The sequence below is a fragment of the Protomyctophum bolini genome (genome assembly GCF_963924005.1).
Source record: "Protomyctophum bolini genome assembly, chromosome: 22".
Classification (NCBI taxonomy): Eukaryota; Metazoa; Chordata; class Actinopteri; order Myctophiformes; family Myctophidae; genus Protomyctophum; species Protomyctophum bolini.
This window is the reverse complement of record NC_137883.1, coordinates 10,660,817-10,682,875: the sequence shown is the minus strand read 5'-3', so window position 1 is coordinate 10,682,875 and position 22,059 is coordinate 10,660,817. Positions and strand designations below refer to the sequence as shown.

At 42.8% G+C, this 22,059-nt stretch overlaps 1 protein-coding gene across 1 annotated transcript in view; it reads right to left on the bottom strand.

Annotated features, from left to right (window-relative positions):
• The window catches only part of cacna1bb (calcium channel, voltage-dependent, N type, alpha 1B subunit, b), a 145,868-nt gene extending 127,866 nt beyond the window's left edge, over positions 1 to 18,002 (bottom strand). Inside the window, exons 1-4 of the mRNA XM_080755924.1 lie at positions 17,867 to 18,002; positions 11,700 to 11,986; positions 9,554 to 9,660; positions 5,012 to 5,151 (exon numbers count right to left, since the gene is read on the bottom strand). Coding sequence (XP_080612050.1) covers positions 5,012 to 5,151; positions 9,554 to 9,660; positions 11,700 to 11,985 — 533 coding nt within the window. The 5' untranslated portion in view covers position 11,986; positions 17,867 to 18,002. The remainder of the gene's footprint in view (positions 1 to 5,011; positions 5,152 to 9,553; positions 9,661 to 11,699; positions 11,987 to 17,866) is intronic.
• Positions 18,003 to 22,059: the final 4,057 nt, after the last annotated feature.

Below are 22,059 nucleotides of genomic sequence, written 5' to 3'. Positions count from 1 at the left end.
ATGAATAGCAGGGGGCGGGGCTGTCCGCACTCTATCCTTTATAACTCTATGGTACCAACAGGTGACAAATGGCTTGTTGGCTTGTTGTCCAGACTACGGTGTAGCACCGACAACCAATAGTCAGACAACCAATAGTCCCACTATTCCAATAGTCCGACAACCAATAGTCCCACAACAAAATAGTCCGACAGCCAATACAACCAATAGTCCGACAACCAATCGTCTGACAGTCAATACTCAGACAACCAACAATCCCACTATTCCAATAGCCCAACAACCGTGCGGTGGCTCAAAGACACGCTGTGGGTGTGTTTGTGTTACTGTTTTCTAAGACCGTCATGGCGGCGGCGGAGGGGTGCCTACATCGTGTTTCTCCACATGGATATGTTCTCACTACTTCACCTTGGTGGAGCACAAAGAAAAGAACGTTTCAATGTAAGTTGTGTGCAGACCCAGACTCATCCAACGGCAGCCCACCTCGTCCCCTGGCATGGCAAATGGGATGGAAAAATGTGCGTGCGCATGTCGGTCCCGTAACTCCCACGGCAAGCGTGTGTGTGGGATAAATAAAATCAATGTTGGCGGAGCTCTAGATTGAAATGTCTGGTTAAATAATGTCCCATTGTAGAGCCTATAGTGACATAGTGACTGACTGACTGACTAGACTGGAACTCACCTATGCTTTCTATGGCATAGGCAGCTCCTGGCAGGATCCACTGGGAGAAACTAGACACAGCTGCAGGACATGATACTAATTAATTAGAGCGACAGAGAGAGAGAGAGAGAGAGAGAGGAGTGTGTGTGTGTGTGTGTGTGTGTGTGTGTGTGTGTGTGTGTGTGTGTGTGTGTGTGTGTGTGTGTGTGTGTGTGTGTGTGTGTGTGTGTGTGTGTGTTACGTGCGTCAATTTAACAAAGGTGCAGACTATCAGAAATCAGCAGAGAGAGATACCAACGTTTGCGCTACTGTATGCCGAATTGAAGTGGACTCGGCCCCATACGTTTTTTTCCTCCCTGGAAATAAAAACGTCTGGGTTTCCGAGGCTATACTGACTGACTGACTGACTGACTGGCAAGTAACAGAGTAAGTAAAGCAATTAACACACAAAAAAAAAGGTGAGTACTGTAAATAATTATATGAATAAAAAACAAGTTGAGTAGGCCTACTGTAAAGTAAGCAAGAAAGTGAATACAAAAGTGAGTGAGTAAGTAGGAGTGAGTAAGTAGGCGAGTGAGAAAGTCTTTTAAAAAAGCAAATCAGATGGTAAGTAGGTAAGTGGGAAGTGCACATTGAAGTTGTTCAAAAGCAGGGATAAAAATGCAGTTTCGAATCACACAACACAAGAGAGGGATAAGAAGTGCTTACACAGTGAAGTCCTGAGTGTTCATTTAACTGAGAAAAGAATAACATGTAAGGATCAAACGAACACTCAGCATTTTACATTGTGGTGTTGCTCTGCCAAGCACATCCATTTCATCTCTAGAAATACGAAAGAATAGACGGGTGAAAACGGATTCCAATTCCTCGTACGGAGGTGGCAGCCTGGCCATTCACACTCCTGTCTTATCCAACACAGCTGTCAAGTCTCTCAACATGCGCACACGCACTCACACGCACACACACGCACACGCACACCTTCACACACCATTTGGATGCCCTGCGGGCTACGCTGACCATTTGTGAGCGATGCGTTGTGAGCTTTTAGATCTGCCATCTTCAGAGGGCAACACCCGAGTGCAACCAAATTAGTTCTACTAGATCTTTTCTCCACTAGTCCCTCCCTAACATTTTTATCTAGTTTTTGAGTGGTGCAACGACTCCTATAGACAGCTGTGTGTGTGTCCCTGGTTGTTGACGAAATTGTCAATTTAGTCTTTGTAATTCATCATTACATAGCTTAGTATTTATTTTGGTTTGACAGTGAAAAAAGGTAGTCGACAAACATGTTTTGGTGCTAAAGAGAAGACTGACGTTTCGACGCTACTCATGTTTCCTATAAACCAGTTGCTATAGTTGCTTTTCAGTAAAGCAACGTCCTGCTGCCTCCTGCATTATGTGCAAATTCAAAACAGGTGGTACACAGGGCAGTTGAGTGATATCTAATAAGCAGACAAATAAATCACTTGCAAGGAAAGAAAGTAGTTCATAACATGTCTACAGTGGATCTTTATGAAACAAACACTTTGCGTATAGAAAGACGATAATTCAAGCTTTTCGTACAGCTGCAATGTTGGTGAGTTTGACGTTGTTTAATACAATCAGATAGGACTTTTCTGTATGGGGTGGTGGTAGTAAGTGTACTTGGACACATGGTCGTGGTCCGGGAGGCAAAACAGCAAACTTCTGATTATCAGATGGCACGCACTCAGCTACAGCTGCAGTCACCGCACCCTGACCCATGGATGATTTCACTCAAAGCAATTGCAATACACTTTGTTTTTACCTTCATGGTTTCATTTCTTGCACCACTACTATGCAACAAAGTGTGCTGTGAGCGTGTAGCAAATGCATTGTGGCTATTTTCGTTATTCGTTGCACAATAAGTTACATATATAGGGCTTAAGCGGGGAAAGACGCCATTTCACTCTTTGTCAGTGCTGTACATTATGACTGTCCAACTGTTGTTCTGCATTCTATTGATTCGACTTTTGGCAATGAGGGAAAATGTATTCTCTTTTTAGCAGCTTCTAATGTCTAATCAGGACAGATGAAAGGCTGTGCTATCATTTAGACTCTCATTAGAATTGGACGGCTGTATCGACATAAATAGCCCAATGTTACAGAGGGATTAAAGAATAATATCAAACCTGATGAATGATGAAGAATGTCCCCGTTTTCCTGATGCAGCCTAATTGTATATTCATATAGTGTACACAAAATTACACGTTTGCTCACTGGTGTCAATACAATGGTTAACCACTAAGCCTTTGTTAATTATCCTGCAGAAAGGTAAATGTTTGCTCCACATAACTGTGGGTAATGAATTTTCTCTCTCTCTCTCTCTCTCTCTCTCTCTCTCTCTCTCTCTCTCTCTCTCTCTCTCTCTCTCTCTCTCTCTCTCTGGTTGGTTATTTAGGAATTTAAGCATTCTACAATACATTTACGCTTGCTCACCTCAGTGTGGTCAACCTCCAGACCTCATCCCCTCCTCTCAATCTTCACTCTTGTCCTGTTTTAATAACCACTTAGATTTATTGGTTTATAGACTCCACTCCTAGAGCCACAGATCAAGCCTGCCCAGCCTTGATTTTATATGGACTCTGCTGATGACAAACGTGGCATCCCAAAGTTCAGATCATAAGGAAACCAATCAGTGGACTATTGCTTCCATAGACTGACGGATCAACTGCTTGACATGCTTTGGATGCCGGCTCTAACTGCTTTCATGACAATTTGGACGGATATGGGGGCCGCTGTCTTTCAAATTCCTGGGCTTATTTGTGTTCCCAGACAGTCAAACTTGTGTCACTCACAAGGCATTAACCATCTGCATAATCTTTCATAGTCAATATGTGAAACAAGCTTTGTACTTTACGAACGAATAAAACATTGCATGGATGCACATGGGACGTATCCTCAAGGTCATCAGGGTTTCGGGGTCTCACAACATCATACCCCTCACTCAGGTGACCCAGCCAGGGTGATCAAGTCCCGACTTATGTCCCAGTAGCTACTACCCTCGATCCGTCTCAAATTCCATGAACTCACCATCCTTTCATCTAACAGAAAGGAAATATGCAATTATGCAATAATGCAACAGGCATACTATGCCCAGCCCCAGCTTTATTTCCATCCATGACAAAACAAGATAAAGAATCTCCAAGGAGCCCCATATCTTCCATACAATGAATCAACAATCGAGAGGGACCCGTATATTGTCTCCACCAGGCCAAAGTCATGGGGAGAGTATGTTTTGCACTCCGTCCGTCCGTCCCTCCGTGTGTGTGTGTGTGTGTGTGTGTGTGTGTGTGTGTGTGTGTGTGTGTGTGTGTGTGTGTGTGTGTGTGTGTGTGTGTGACCCCGTCTGACAGCTATAGGGCTCTATTTTCATCCGTGCAAAACCCTTTATCCCTAAACTACTACTTTGTCGTTCTTTTTTTACTATTTTGAGAAACATTTTTGAATAGTTAAAATAGACAATCTACAAGCTCACAACGTGCCGATGTTTATTCAAAAATGTTTTTAAAAATAGTAAAAAGAAAAAAATAGAAAAAACCTTTGCCCTGTATTTTTCATATCTGCTCTTTATAGTAAAGATGCAATAAACTGGATGAACAGGTGCGCTATTGGCTACTTCTAGTAGCCTTGCAGGACACACGTATCCCACAGCCTGGAGCGATAATTGCTCTTTGATTACTCATGCATTTAGATATTCAGGAAGGTCCGTGGAGTGCTGGCAGTGTGCAAAAGACATGACTGCCTAATATTATGTACGATATTAGCCCCACACATGAACGCGCGCGCACACACACACACACACACACACACACACACACACACACGAATGAACTACAAACTATACCAAAGATTGACGCATTAGAATGCAAACGGGAAGCTGCTATATGAAGCGTACCATATATTCTATGGGTTTGAATTCTCCATGAATCACCCCACGGCCACGCAACAAGGAATGTCATACAGTATGTTTAGAAATATAGTTTGTTTGAATATTAAACATTCAAACATGTAAGAGAAAAACACATTTGGAGCAGTCCTACTACCAATACCACACTACCGATATGCTTCAGGAAAATTGGTTTAATTTTCTTTTCCAGTAATGTCACATACACCGTGCGTCGCCACTATGGTCCAATAAAGTAGTAATTCAACACTGATTCCACAGAAAAGCGGGTGATTACAATATGCACACGCATGCGTACACACGCACGCACACGCACACACACACACACACACACACACACACACACACACATGTCATACAGTACACACACAAAGAAACCACTCTTTGCTTTCCATCTCCAGCACACACCCAGCGGGCGAGGAGGAACTCACCCAGTAAGAACGACCACAAAGTCCATTACGTTCCAGCCGTTGCGGAGGTAGGAGCCTTTGTGAAACGCGAAGCCCAGGGCGATGATCTTAATGCCGGCTTCGAAACAGAATATTCCAATAAAGTAGGGCTCTGTGTCATCCTACAGAAAGAGAGAGGGAGATGGAGAGAGCAAGGCAGAGAGAGAGAGAGAGAGAGAGATAGTTTTTTGTTAGATGTAAGAGAGTTGAAGTTAATGAAGTTAATGAAGCATGTAGTGAGAGATGGACGAAAGAGAGAAAGGAAGAAGGTTCCTTTTACTAAAACTGAAGTGATGAACAGAGCTCTCCCAGTGGATAAAAGAAGGAGAAACAGAGACACGGAAAACATAGCATAACCATGAGAAATCTCTGACAAAACGGTAGAAATGTAGACCTACAGTACTTGTAGACTTAATTAAGTCTATACAAGACTTAATTAAGTCTACAAGTTAATAAAACATCACAATATATGCAACATGCCACCATTTTTTTGGACTACATGCAATCTCTATTCCATGGGAAATGCACACTTTAGGTAGACATGATTGTATGAGGCATTCTACATTTTCTTTCACAGAAGGAAAAGGAAGAAAACAAAAACAGCTTAACAGTTCACCACACAGCAAAAGAAGGCTTGGGAGAGTGTGCAAAATGGAGCCAAATGTACCCTTATGGTTCCGTTTGTTTACGCCTCAGAGTTAAATTAGCACAGAGGATTTCACGGCGCACGCTTTCATTTGAAGCCCGCTCATGCAGTGGTTGACTGAACCCTTGGTCTCCGTCCAAGTAATCAGACGTGTATGACAGGACGCTTCTCCCTTTAGCCTCATTCATAGTTCATCGCACGGTAGTGTCGTGCATCGCAAATAGTCGACCTTCAAGCTCACAACGCGGCCCGTACGCGCCGCGCTGTGAGCTTGTAAGTCTGCTATTTTTGGCACGCGACACCGCCGTACGCATTTATTAGGCTTTTGCCTCCACTGCTGTTGGCAAGGGCCTGGGGATTTATTCACTGGGTACTAGCAGAGTATATCGCACGCCTGTATTAACCTCATTCTCTCTCTCTTGCTCCTTCTTTCTGGCTCTGTACATACTACAACCTGACAGCATCCCCCCAGCTCCCAACTCCACCCAACCCCCAACGCAAATATCCACATAAACCAGTATGACAGCCTGGCTGGAAACCCCCGCCACGATCGGATACGTGACCTTTTCTGTACAGTGTCACAATCAAATCTAACAACAGCGAACAACCACGGCCATAATAGATACCGTCTGCATGCCTGATGAGACTTATAACAGTGCAGCGGTGGGAGGTAATTAAGTACAATTATTCCATTTTGAGGTACATTTACTTTACACTGCATAGCCTACTTCTACTCCACTACTGTACATCTTAGAGGCGAATATTGTGCTTTTTTACTGACAAATTTAGTCACTATAGTTACTTTGCAGATTTAGATTATTAATACAAAAATCATGCATTAATCAATGCATCTTTGACTATGACTTTGAGGTTTGGTTTTATGTGTTGCACAGAAAGAGAGACCATTTTCACTGTTTTGTACTATGTTCAAGATTGGCATCTTAGGGTTGTTCCGATCCGATGACGTGATGGTAAATCGTGGCCGATCACGTCATTTTCAAATGATCAGAATAGGATCAGGAGCAAAAAAACATGATCACACATCCTTAGTAGTTAGTATCAATATTATATCCATATAATCCATGGCATGATATTAGACTGGATATTGAGTGTGATTTTAGATATTGTACGATTGTGATAGTGATTCATGAATCATGATGTGGATGGATATCGGATCGGGAGAAATCGGTATCAGCATACTCAAAATCAAATGATCTGAATCAGATTGGGACATCCCTAATCTCCAGTTCAACTTTATGTTTTCTTTTGTAAACTAATGCTACTAATAATAAATACTAACTAATAATACTTCGTCGTGAACTGGCTTTGTTATTTTTTGTCCATCTTTGAAAGTAAAAGTGAAAATGGATTTGGATTGGAACACAGCTTCTTTTTTTCATTTCCTGAAAGGTAACGGTTTTGGACATACAAGTTTTCTACCTGACAGCAATGATACTGTATCTGATCATTCATACTAGCACTATTGTATTTTCGTTGAGCAACACACCCAAGAGACTATGTATAAATCAGCCCTTAGTTTACAATATAAAGGAGCTGTCGACATAACGATCCTTACATAATGTCGGGGCTGGAAGGCTCTCTGAATAAATGAATAATGTTGTAGATAGAGGCAATGTCATATCATAAATTATGTATGCATCTAAAATACTTATAAATTATATATCGCTGCTGTCAGGCAGAAACCTTGTATCTCTATTTTCTTTTTATTTTAATGGTTTAGTTTTTGTTTTTTTTTAGTTATTGCCCTAATTCGTCATTCAAGAGTGTCGTGGAAATGGTTTTTACAGAAGATCTGCAATTTTGGATTATTCTTATTTTAGTGAAAGCGGTTAAGTCTGTGTGCGGCTTTTATAAATATTGAACCAAAGTATACCTAAATACTATTAGCTACACAGTCAGGATCCATTGGTACACAGCAGGTTATTTTTCCATTTCCTGAAAAGTAACAATTTTGGACATACAAGGTTTCCACCCAGCAGTGGCGATATGCTCCATCTACAGGGCCTTTGGAGGACAGCGTGGGAACTCCCTGAAGATTTTTGTGTCAAAGACAATGCAATGGATCTGAAATACTGTTTAATTATCTCCAATTACAGCCTGCAGGTAACTAAAGGATGCTTGTTGTTCCATTGCGATGTCAAGTTATGGGAGGTGGAGACGGCACCACGCTAATCACGCTAATCACTTTCTCAGGTGCTGAGTGCTACCTTTTGTTTCCTTAATCGAGACATATCCGATGCTGATGCTGCATCTCAATTAGAGAGATAATTAAAAACAGGACCAGCTGGCCCAACATGACTGCCTGGTATGGAAACTGCACAGCCGCGAACAGAGGAACCTGGTGTACCTATGGTACAGCGGTACACCATGACTGGGGGCTCCCTTTCTGAAAAACTAATATTTAAGGAGCTAGCACAAAAGAAAACATCACCCACTTCTTTACAACTGTTGTGTGATGTGACAATAAAGTTGATTCTTGAATCCAGTCGTCCAAATCCATTAGCACTCTAAAAACCATGTAGACATAGAATTTTTGTTTGGCATTCTCATAAACAATAATGTTTTATAACTATTGGGAAACATCTGCCCTGCCACCAACATTCAGTTGAGCAGTTTTGTGATGTCAGGAATGGAGGAAGTCCAAACTGTTAAACTCAAAAATACAAGGATACTTATATCATCAATATACATTGAATTTAACATTTTAAATTAGAGAGGATTCCAGAGCATTGCAAATACCCCTGGCTTTAAATGCTTGATAATATCTATATCAATATATGAACATTGTACATATTATGTACAATGTTCATATATCCCGGGTGAGCAGTATGGGTTAGCGCCCCCAGCCTGTGTCCTCCATGAGGAGGAAGCCCAAAAACCCTCTGTGAGGCCTTTAGGAGGGCCATTATAATCCACCACTCCTGAATGAAGTGCCTGGTGCTGGGAGTCTGGTGCAACATGACCAAAATCGTATCTCCAATTTAGTCTAAATATATTTTATTTTTTTCTCCAGTGCACAGGGCTTTACTTCTCCAATAACTCAAAGACTGAGTTAAAGCAACTCAAGAGGGATTTTACCCTCCATGCTTTGGTTTGTGTGGTTTAGCGGCACAAAGTGAACTGGCAAAGTTCAAATGCTGGTTTAAGCTGAGCATGTGTATGACGTGCATCTTGGGGAACATGGAGCAAGAGGAGGGGATCAAAGGAAGCATTGGGAGGCTCCACTGACTCACAGAATGGGAACACCGAGAAAAGACAGGCTCACACTGAGGGTGTCCCAGACACTAATGAGGGAGGCTGCTTTTCCAACTTGGTCTATTTATTTCATTTAAAGCCTTGGGAACCAACAATTCCCTAACCATGTGGCCCACAGGAGCCTATCTCCTGTTGCATGAGGCGGCTTGATATACAAGTACGTCCCCCGGCCATGATGTACAAGCACAACCCCTGGACAGGTATGTCCCCCAATCCAACGACTGATGCTGAAGCATGGAGGCATTGGGTATCATTTTATAGTCTTCGGTGTAACTCTGATGGGGATTGAACCCCGACCTCCCGACGAGTCTCAGGGTGGACACTAACCACAAAACGACTGAGCTGGTCAACTTGATCCAATACCACAATGTTAAATCCTGAGCGTTCATTTCACTCTGAGAATGTACAAAATGGATCGAAGTGGACCTGAAAGGGTGAAGTTCAATTAACCCTGAGAATTTTGCTGTGCAGAGCAATTGGCCCGATGGGAGATGTCTCTCTCTATCCCCCCCCCTCTCTCTCATATACAGGCAATGTTGTGAAAGGTTGCTTGGAGTAAGTTAAGCACCGTATGTATGGTAAGTATGTTTTGTCTCCCTTACCAGGCGTTCTGACATCGGTGTCTTGTCACTGGCTGGTAGGTGCTGCTCCAGAGCCAGGACGATGCAGTTGGCAATGATGGTGGCCAGGATCATGTACTCAAATGGAGTGTGGAAGTTAAGGAATATGCTTTAAGAAGTAGTTTAATTCATTCAGTTGAATTTCACGACAGAATACATCATACATCATCATACAGTATGTCCTATCTGAGATCTGAACCCTGGTCGCCCGCATGAGCACCAGCATGTCTGCTGTTGAGCTAGAGCAGTGAGCTCGTTTGGGAAGGCCAGATATTTCCCTTTGAATTTAATTTCAATGCCTCTTGTCAACCTGTGGTGGCTGTAGTATAAGAGCAGATAGTCATATTGCAGTTATTGAGTAAATTGTTTAGAGCATCTTTTTTTTCTGGGAGTGCAATTACTGTGATCATTGCACATTGAAGCATGTTTTATGTTTGTTACATATTAATGATATGTGTACTTTTACTCAAACATAGTGTACTTTGTAAAAAAAAACAGCCTTTCTTTTCTGATGTATGATGGAAGAAGACGCTCTAAGAAAATGGCTATACTTGAGCTCAAGATCTTTCCAGATGGTTGACCACTTCAATCCATTTTCAATGGTTGTTTCATTCTGCGATCCATTTTACCGGGTCATGCCCCGAGGATAAATTCCTTTTGTGGAACTCTGAATTAAAAGGGAATATAAGGAATTATGACCGTGAAAGACCATATCTGCAATAGCCTACTTTGAACATGTCATGCTGAGACACCCTATAGTTCTGAATATACAGCCCCGATAGGAATTTTCCGGACAAATGTGAACGAATTTATAGGCTATCTTTGCAGTATTGTGATGTATTTCATTTGGACAACCGTGGCCACCATATGAAGTCATGGGGGCAAGGCTACGCTGATAAGCGTTAATATTAATATTACATTTCAGGGAGGGTTGTTCTCATTGTCGCCCACACAGCAGATCTAACTGTCTGGTCGCGTTTGTCATTTCGCCCCTTAGTTGTCCAGCCTAGAGGGTAGCGTGGGCGAGTTCAGCACCATGGAGAGGGCTCAGGCAAAAAAAGAAGAAAAAAAAAGAAAGAAAAACTGGCTGGAGTGGCTGCGTTTATACATACCCAATGACTACGCTACAAGTTAGTTAATATCGAAATATTCCCAATTATTCCACCGTTTCTAGTAGCTGAGATATAAACAGGGTGAGACATACACGCACCATCGGGGCATAATGGAGTAGGCCTAGTAGCCTACTTGATTATTAGCCCGATTACTGAGGGAGTATTGACATGCGTGTATAGAGTATAGACGTATAACCAAGGCGTTTTACAACCTCAGAGCGCAGTCTCTCCAAGTCACTGAGCGCTCACTTTAGCATGCAGAACGAGCAAGCAGTGGGCTTTGAAAAAATAATTAGGATTGATTCGAATGTCTGTTGTATACGCACATGGTTAGTTTTGACGGATCGTTTGCTATTGGATAAGCAACGAAATGTTTAATCGGCATGAATTAACTATAGATACTATGTTTGATTTGCCTAGTCCACATTGTTTAAAGCTGACATTTTGGCGAAATAACTTCATCGCATCTTTCAATGTGCAACTTAAAGCCCAGTGCCTTGAATGATTGTTAAATTGAACATTATGTTTTTTCACTATCCCGTTCGGTTCGCATATACATGCAGCCACGATTAACGATAAAGGCGAGGAGCGACAGGTGCTGAGTGACTCGCAGAGAAACGGAGAAAGATTATGTTGGCTAGACTAGACGATAGGCTACTCGTTAAATAAAATAGGCATGGGTTAGGGTTATATCAAAACGTAAAATAGGATTTCCGATTGTGCATCTAGTTTATATATAGAATTATATAGGCAACGTGTTTTCAACCGTCTCGGCGGTGCAAGAATGCAAACACATAAAAGTGCAAAGTGTTTCGACTATAAACATGGTGTGACGTATACATATAGTCTACCCTGAAACATAGATTAGTATGTAGCCTACCCTGTAGGACGTACTAGGCTACCCCCCAAAAAAGGGCATTGATATTAATACTTCATCATACACTTGTAAACATATTCACAACCCCTTGTTTTAACCTTGGTGGTATATGCTATACATCTATATTGGGAAGGATATGGCCATTCAGTTATTCGCTTTGCATACTTCCTTATGAGATTGTCCTCCCGAAAGATGAACAAGGACCGGTTGACAGTGAGGCAGTTTTGTTTGACAGGGTTAGGGTTGTATATGGCCATTGTCCTGGCTCTCTGAGCCATCGACTGCTTGTACATCCTTTGGCCGCCCGGAGCACCTCCACCACCGCCCCGGGCTCCACCTCTCCCAGCGCCCGGGCCACCCCTTCCTCCTCCGCCGCCGCCACCTGGTCCATAGCGGCTGGGTAGATCTTCTGCGAAGCGAGCCATTCTGGAAACGTATAGATCCAACAAGGAGAATCCACACTGGTGTCAGTGAGAATGAAAGGGAGACGCATCACAACAACAAACACCCAAACCAACAGCTGAGCGTTAGTGTAGAGGCTGCGTTTGGAAATTAAAAACGGCTAACATTGCTCCGGTGAAAATATAATGTTCTTTCGGTCCTGTCCATTCACTCATCCTCCGTGAAATTACAACGCGTAAAAACAAAGTTTGGTGCCAAACGACAAGCCAGTTGCGTGCGCTTCAAAATGTTGTACAATTCACTTAATGTTGGCTATTCCATATTAGCCCGGTTCCTCGTGGGAAATGATAACACTGGGAAGGGGTAAAAAAAATCATAAACTAAAGCTTGTCTCTCTGTTGTTTGGTAACATCGTGCCAACATCAAAAACACCAGTTGAAAGTCCCCAGAAACGTCAGTCGAAATTACGATGAAGGCAGGAAGCAATCTGGTTGGCTCTTTTAGGTTTCAGCTGCCATGCCACATTACATACATATAATAAAACAAACCAATCCTCGCGCCATCCATCGCATTTCCCACTGTGATATCCGCTTGATCGCTCGCTGCACGGGGCTTCAATATAACCTTCAGTATAGTCAGAATGAGCGCATGTGACCAAGACGCGCCTATCGGTTGCTGGAGCGCACCGGCTGTGGGCTGAATAGGCTAAGAGAGACTGCACGCTACTAATGATCTTCTCAAAAAAGCCCTGGAGCCCAAACCAAGTAACTTAAGCATGATCCACTCTTATTCCTGCAGCACCAACAAACAGAGCACTATACAGTATATGCATACTGAGACATAACATGACGTTGAACTAATACAATAGCCTACATCTGTCCATAGCATGATGTGCATATTGTGATTGGCTGCTCAGGAAATCTGCCAATCTTATTATTTATTCCCACAAATCCCACCCTATAGGATATATCCAAGACTGGCATAAAATGGCAATAATAGTTAAGGCAGATTGTGGTCCATTGGTTGAAACACAGGCCAATTAAACACCATATATTCTTTATCGACTTTTTGGGGGAATAAAATGAACAAACTAAGGTCCCATCACATAGCCTACAGGTTTAATCACTCAAGAAATAATTCTGAAGGGGGCACGGTAACGCAGTCAGTAGAGCTGTCGCCCCACAGCTAGAAGGTCCTGCATGAGTTTGATTCCCGCTGGGGGCGTGTTCTCTCCTCCGCGTCACTGAGGTGGGGTTGGAGAAAGGGCCTTTCTGTATATGGGGTTTGCAACTTTGCATGTCCTCCCCGTGTCCCCTCTTTTTGTGAGGGTACCTACTCTAGGGTCTAGAGTAGGTACCCTACACAAAAACATGTGGTAACCCTGGTCTCTAAACGGCCTCCCCCTGGCCAGCCAGGGCACCTGATGGAGGGAAAAGGAACTGGCTGGATAACATGTTCCTTTCACGCACTACGTCCAACCGAGGAAACTCCCCCCTGTCAGGTGAAAATAGGCGGCTTGGATGCATTGAAGGAAGCATGAGGTTAGTCTGTTGCTCTCCCCAGGTTGGCGGAGGGAGTTACTGTATAGAGCCCAGGATTACATTATAGATAATTGACACTGGGTGAAAAAATGGGTTACAAAATTATGGGATAAAAAAAAAATAATAATAATAATTCTGATTTCGGTTGACTCAATGGTGAGAAAATATGACAGTGTCAGTATCCTTGGTGGTGTTTGTTACACAACCATGCCACTCAGTTCCTATAAGGTCCAGGGATGGTTATGCAGGCCAAATGGGACCTGGGCCCACTGCCCAGGGGCCCCGCTGAGCTCCAGGGGCCCAGGGGGCCCGCTGAGCTCCAGGGGTCCAGGAGCCGCTGGCGATCAGAAGCCTCTGCCTGCGCACCGACCGGGGACTTCCCAAACAAGAATGCTTTACATTTGTGTAAAACAACCCTGAGGTTGACTTTAACTCGCAATATACTGTAAATGGGACTGTGTAAAGTCTTGAAATTAGAACAGAACTTCTTTACATTATTTATTTGGTCAGGGACAGTGCACATTGATGAACACAAGAATCATGAATGATGAGCAAGTGTTTGCCGGATTTGGGAAAGCTATACTTTCCATCTGTAGTCCCTCCAAAAAAACAAGAAAAATACTGGCATTACAATATAACAACGATACAGCATACGTGAGTTTACAACACTCAAGATACATAAACAATCAACAATATAACAGAAGTGGGTGTCCTGAATACATATAGGAAACTGCATTTGTAAACTAACTATTGGTTCATGCCGAGGCATGAGGAAAAGGCCTAACCACTTAATCCGTCTGAGTCAGACAGCTTTTAAAACACCCTTCCAAATGATGACATTCATCATAATCCACTAACGGGTACTTAAACTAAATAAAATATACACTCCTACTCTAGAGACCATCTAAAAATAATGAAATATAAATTCAACATTTCTTATGTGCACTATTCATACTAGCCTATAGTAAGTGGTTCTCAACATAGGGACTGGGGACCACCACAGGTTTCAAGGAGTTTCCAATAAAATCTAACATTTATTAAGATCAGCATGACTACTAGTAGTTTGCTGGTATCTGCACATCAATAGGGCTTGGAATACTGGACAAAATGTTATGTATTCCTTGAATAATTTTCACATGTCACTGGCTTTACTGACAACACTGAAAAAGACATGAGAGTAATGGGGTGGTTTATGTCAACACAAAAAGTTTAGAATTTCGAGAAGACAACACCACACTGTGCAAAGAAACAAGAAACACAAGGCTAATGTTTCGGTAAATGCTAGGTATAATGTTTACCTGGTATTCTAGTTACAGTACTTTGTAGTATTTATAGATTTTTTGGCACTCTATTTACTTGGCCATTTAACCTATTGTTTGTTGACTAGGGTCAAACTCTGGTATTGCACTCAAGGACAAAGCGTCTGTTAATTGCTTCATTTGTGCCATTTAAATATATTGGTAAATCAATTAAACAGGGCTTTGAAAAGGATTTACTGTACTGTGCATCAATACTGTCCAGCATGCTGCTTTAACCCGTTTTGGGCGGGAACCCCTTTTGGTGTTAGCTGTTGAAAAACATTCAAGCTTGTAGGTCTGCTATTTTTGAAAAATCGAAGAACGACTGACAGAAACATAGCTTTTTCAGAAAACTTGTCAGGATGTAGAAGACATTTTTAGAATCTGATCTCAAGTCAAAATGGGTTAAAGTGACACACAGGACAGGTCACAGGAGGTGAGCCGCAGTAGTGCTTGCTGTGGCAGGTTATACAGTGGCCCATTTTCCACCACAAGAAAGTTGGTTCCAGTTGGTTTCCAGTGGAAACACTCTGAACTGGTTCAATATTAGGCGGGGGGGAAAAGGACCGAACTGGTTCAACCCCGGTGGAAAAGGGGTCAGTGCGAGCCGCCCCACGTCCGAAACGGTTGAGAAATGACCGTGTGTTACCGTGTGGGGGTACCTCTACTGTACTGTCACTGTACTGTACTGGAAATCATCATATATACAGTTAATATGTGCGTGTGTGTTTGTGTGTGTGTTAGGTTGCAGGTGGTGAAAAACAACCATGCTATTTCCATGCTCATACCCACCCACCCAGCCAGCCACACACACATAGCTAAGGGAGTGGTTGCACCACTCAAAAATAGGGCTGAAGTGTACCAACCAGCTGCTGTAAAGGATGATAGATTTGAAGATATTTCTGATATGGTGAACAGAGTCTGGTCTAATGAGGATTTACATGACAAAGTTTCATATTGACTGCTTTTCATGCCAGGCTATATAATAAATGGACAGGAAACCATGGCTAGCACAATGACTGTAGTCACTGACTCACTGTACTATCATCCAGCTCTGGGTGGCTATTACAATAAACAGGATATTACAATAAATCATACCTTCATAATTTCACTAGTGTAAATTAAACAAATTGGAAAGGCACACATGAAAAAACAACACAAACAAAAAGGAAAAAAAAGATTTGTAAGTCCAGAGTCATTATGCAGCCTTTAGTGAACTGTGGCCGGTGGTGACGACAATCTCCCCGCACGCATGCACATCACACACACGTGCACGCATGCACATCACACACACGTGCACGCATGCACATCACACACACGTGCGCACACACACACACACACACACACACACACACACACACACACACACACACACACACACACACACACACACACACACACACACACTTCCATAACCCTTCACAAATAGCATGTGATTAATTTGGAAACATTTTGTCCATCATCCATTGTGCAAATTGCAAAATATACAATTTAGGCATTTAGCAGACGTGACCAGAGCGACTTACATTAAGCAAGACCAAAAGCATACATCATATACATACAAAGTAGTTATGAGTCTGAAGAGGTGCATTTTCAGACTGCGGTGGAAGACTGGGAGTGAATCTGTAGTTCTGATTGCAATGGGAAGTGCATTCCATAGTTTTATACCTTTGGCTTTTATACCTTGTATTTATCAATGCCTTGCCTCCCATTACATACTGTACAGAGCCACAAATTGTCACACTGACTAGTCTAAATGTGAGTTTTTGGCTGATCTACAAGCTAATGCATAGTGATGCGATTATGTTTTTTAACTTTTTTTATGTGGGTATTTCTTTCTTTTTCTTTTTTTGCCCAAAATAGGGTCACCACTGCTCACCAGGGTCAAAGTATTTCAGAATAGTAGGCCTAAACTTTTATTTTCACCTGCTAGAAGGTAGTCCAATTAGAATATGTGGGCTACTGTATAAGAATGACTCACTAGGATATTCATATTTTAGGTTCCGATTCAATTCAATGCAAAAGGTGCTTAATTGGCATGAGAAATCACATTGCCAAAGCCAAAACAGTTGTAGAACTCTGTACTGTATATAATATAATCTAAAAACTAAGATACCGGTATGAGGGTCCCTGCCATGGCATTGGCAACAGAACAGATTGACATCTAGCCTAATTCCTACACAGGGATATCTTTGTCCAGGTAGGACAAAGGATCCATCTAGTGGCTGCCGTGGTGTACTGCAATTACATTTATGTTTGATTGATTGATTGATTGAAATATTTATTAACAGTTTGTAGAATTACAGTACATTTCAAGCACAAACTCAATACAAAGACTGTTAACTGTGAGTGGACGACCCAATTAAGCATTACACTTGTTTACAACAGGGTCCACATTGTTCAATTCATCAAAACATTTAGAGACATACAAAACAGAACAGGAATTCATCATATAGGAAGCAAAAAGGGAAAAGATACATATACAGTGAGAGGAAAGGGGGGGGGGGGGGCGGTGGGTTTCGAATTGCAGCCATCCGTAGGTGCCCTTTGAGAGCGGTTTTGAAGGAGTCAAGGGATTCACATGTCTTAATGACTGTTGGTAGGGCGTTCCACATTTTGGTGGTGACATAGGAGCGAAAATAATTTAGTCCCTTAATTTGTTTGTGCCGAATCTGGGTTGTACATGGTTTGTTGCACTCCCTCTGGTGTTGTGGGTGTGGACTTCGTTTACATTAAGGAAGTATTTAGACAGGTACATGGGTATCTTGGTGGTGTATCGAATCTTGTGGACCAGACCCATTGCAAGATGCTGTAAAAAGTTTACACGACGACACGGGCTTTCTCCTGTAGCCTACTGACTAAAATGGGCCATTATTTATCCCAAAACAGTTTGTAAACAAACTTGCTAGCAATGGCGAGGGCGAGTCAGAGTGGCATTTCGACACACCGTCAAACCTCCAGGCATATTTGGTTGTGGCTATGGCAGCCTGGCTGCTGTTGTTGTTGTTGCACAAATTAAATTTAAAACTAATATAAAGTACAAATCAACAAGACAAACTGCTTACCTGTCTGACCATGACGTGCGGTTGACGTCATCATGTTTCTTAACGATGTGACACACGCCACCACCTGTGCTCGGGGGGGGTCCGGGGACCACCTCGTCGAGTTCCTGAACAGAGTCGTAGTAGCAGTGGTGCGTGGTGTCCGTGTCCCCTCCTCCTCCTCCTCCTCCACCCACGTCCTCCGTGTCACCGCCTCCTCCTCCCACCACCACCGCCCCTCTTCTGTTGAGCCCCCCGCTGGGTGACTGAGCCCAGGTGTCATAGTCAGAGCCCTCGGTCAGCATCTTCCACGAATTGAACGTGGCTGAGCGCACAGCTGGGGGGGTTTGTTATATGGGCAGGCAGCAGAAATCAAAAATAATATAATTGTGTTTGTTGTAACTTGCCTTCATTGCCATTGCTCAAAAGTTTACATCACATGATGAAATAGGCTAACACATGAGAGCTGTCACAAAGTTTCCAAAAAGGCCACTATCCACCACATCCACTATTTGTTTATTATATTCTTAAATTATTATATAGGCTATTCATATTTCTTTATGTATATTATTTTCCCCAAAAAGTCCACTGAAGTCTGAACTTGTATGCACCCTGATTCAATATTTAGATAATAGCCTATACACTCCCCCTCCCATGTACCGGTAAGCCAAATGATATTGATATTGTTCCTAATGAAGTGGAGGCCGTAATTCCTTGATTAGTTATTTAGGGGGGGGGGGGGCTTGCAGATCTGCTATTTTTTATACTTGTGTGACACGTAGTATGAACAAGTAGGGAAAGAATATGGAGGTTTCTGCCCGACTGACAATAACTAGACATGAAAATGACCTTGAAATGTTTTAAAATCAAATTTGTTAACTCTATGTCAGAGTTAACCACACTACAAAACAGAGACGCCATGCCACGGTTCAAGTGGTTAAATGTGACTATAAGGGCTAACTGACACTACTAACTATTACATGTTACATGTCTGGTATAGAAATACATTCAGCTTAACTTTGACCCTGCACTGTGATTTGAGAAAAACAAATCAATAGGACAAGGGTTACAGGGATTACAATACCCCTGCTCTGTTGGGTGCAGGAGCACCACCGACCAGCACAAAATAATAGAAATGCCTCTGGATACTGAATACATTAGGATATGTAAGCAAAGCTGAGAGACCCAAGATCTCATATTGGATCAAATTGGATCAGATGGACGAGAACAGTTTCTAAGAACCAGAAATGACTGCAAACCTACCATAAACCACTGTTGATCTCCTCTCATCCCATCGGGAGTTCTTACGGACCATTCGTGTCATGACTCTGTGTTGCTGTAAATCCAATGCAATGTTAATACTAATACAAGTAAAGAACGTATCAGCATGCACAATGCTGTGCCTGCTTGCAAGGAGGTACCCTGTGAGGCGGAGGGAATGGGACACAAAAACAGGTCTTAGTTTTTGCCCCCTTGGAATGCGGAAAGGCTGTTTCCTGCCCTGCCAGTTAAGAACCCTGTTATCAGACCAAACGTCTACAAGGAGAAATTTCTCTGATTCAATTACCAACTCTGCTTTCCCTGTCCGCCCCGGTAATCAGGAAGGGAGCAATCACCGTTTAGTTTATGAGATGTAAGAGGCCTGCAGATGCACAATCAGAGGCACTTCCTGATTTTTACTTGTTGGTTCTTCTGGGCATATTTGGACCCATATCCACTGGCTTCATCAGTGTGGTGGTGGACAAAGTACTCAACCCCAGTGCCACTGCCCACTGCTGGCATCAAAGTATAGATATACTCCTGGTCAAATATTACTCAACTAACAAGTGAAAGTTCCTAAGTCAAATATAGAGAATATACCTTCAGAAAATAATTACGCATTCAAATCCTGCACACATGCATTTGATGTCCCATAGTTCTTTCCCATGTGTATTTTACCGCATTCTCAAAAAGACAGGGTCTACAAAAGCGTGCCCTAATTCCCTCTGCAATCTGTAGCTATGTTTAGCAACTTACTTGGTGTGCAACTGCAGTTGGTCATCAGCAATGATGTGCTAACATGAACTAGAGTGTGAGTTGAGCAATGTCAACTGAGTAGTGATATAGTTAAAACTTAAAACATGCCAACACATTACCAGTAATGTGAGATTGTGCATGTATACACATGCATATGCATGTGTATACTGTATATAGCATACATACACGCGCACACACACACGCACACAGACACAGACACACACACACACACACACACACACACACACACACACACACACACACACACACACACACACACACACACACACACACACACACACACACACACACACACACACACACACACACACACACACACACACACACACACACACACACACACACACACACACACACACCCCAAGTGAATTTTCATTTCAAACCTCTAGTCAGTTGCCTGTAGCTACTAGCTACTGCTGGTCCTAATGTGCAATAGATAAAGCATTGCTGACATCTAGTGTTACATGCACTGTTAGCACAGGCCCTGGAGATCCAGACAGATCCAAGTACAGTGGATCAAACCAAAGGAGAGGAGATATACACAACAATATGGCCTCTGTACCAAGACATAGGAGACACGTATATTTCCCACAGATCACAATTACATAAGGAGAGTTTCAAACATGACCAATGGCAATGAAAACAAAAACTCCCATATCTGCTCGCTCCCATTTACACTATTGAGCACCAATGACAGCAAAACCATGACATTTTGCTATGTGTTCCAACAATATGCTTATTGCTTATAGCAATTTATGCTTAACTTCTCCTAACAGCAAATGCACAATCATTCTGATTTGGCAAGATAGTTTTCTAATGCAATGTGACACAGCTTGTTTTATTTTATTCTATTTTACTTGAATATACTACGTTATAAATAACAATTGCTTAAGAAAACACATAAAAACACTGCAGTGTAGCCTATTATAGCCTACAGAATAGTCTGTCTGTCTGTCTGTCTGTCTGTCTGTGCGTGCCGTAAACATGGAGTGCTACTGCTGTCACTGTGCGCTCAGCGTTGTGCCTCCATGCCCAAAAGAACAGTGTGTGGCGGCTGCGTGCGTAGAGACTTGAATATACTACTAGTCTTTATCTATGTTTATTTTGTTTTGTGTTTGCTTTGGCAATGTAAACGTATGTTTTCTCATGCCAATAAAGGGCTGGGATGAAGATTAGCATCTCCAAATCTGAGGTCATGGTTCTCAGCAAGAAACCGGTGGATTGTGCAGTCCAGGTAGGGAATGAGGCATTACCCCAGGTGAAGGAGTTTAAGTATCTCTGATGCTTGTTCACGAGTGAGGGGAGGACGGAGAAGGAAATCAGCCGGAGAATCAGAGCAACAGGGGCGGCACTGTTGTGACGAAAAGAGAGTTGAGCCAGAAGGCAAAGCTAACGAGCAATCTCTCACCTATGGTGAAGTGTGGGTCATGACCGGAAGAATAAGGTCGCAAATACAAGCAGCCGAAATGATTCAGACACAGGGTGTGTAGTTCAGTCATGCAAGAGAGAGTAGAGTCACTGCTTCTTCTCCTGGAAAGGAGACAGCTTAGGTGGTTCGAGCATCTGGTTAGGATGCCCCTCTAGCATCTCCTTAGGGAGGTCCTCAAGGCACATCCCACTGGGAGGAGACCCCGGGCAGACCAAGGTGCAGAGGGATTATATCGACTCGACTCACTGGCCTTGGAACGCCTCTGGATCCCCCAGGAGGAAGTTACTAATGTTGCTCTGGAGAGGGAAATCTGGAGCTCTCTGGTGGAGCTCTTGCCCCCGCGACCCGACTACGGATAAGTGGTTGAAGATGGATGGATGAATTTAATTGATTGATTCTCAAACATTTCCATATCAATCTTTCCAAATTCCAAATCAGCTATTTTCAAAGAGCCGAATTTTTTTAATGGGGAACTGTTCTTCATTTTGCTGTGGACCACCCACTGGAACCCTTTTAAGGACCCTGGGGGTCTGCACTCTGCTCTGCCCGGTCCGGGGAACCCACTTTAACTGACAACCAGTACAGATCAGTAATTGTATGCCTGCGTTTATCCAGAGTGGCCACAGGAGGCGCTGCTCCCATATTTCTTCTTCATGTGTTGTAATTGTACACCAGCTGCAGCATACGTCACCACGCTGTACTTCCGGCCGTGGCTGCTGCATGTTTTAATGTCCACACGTGTTTTCATCAA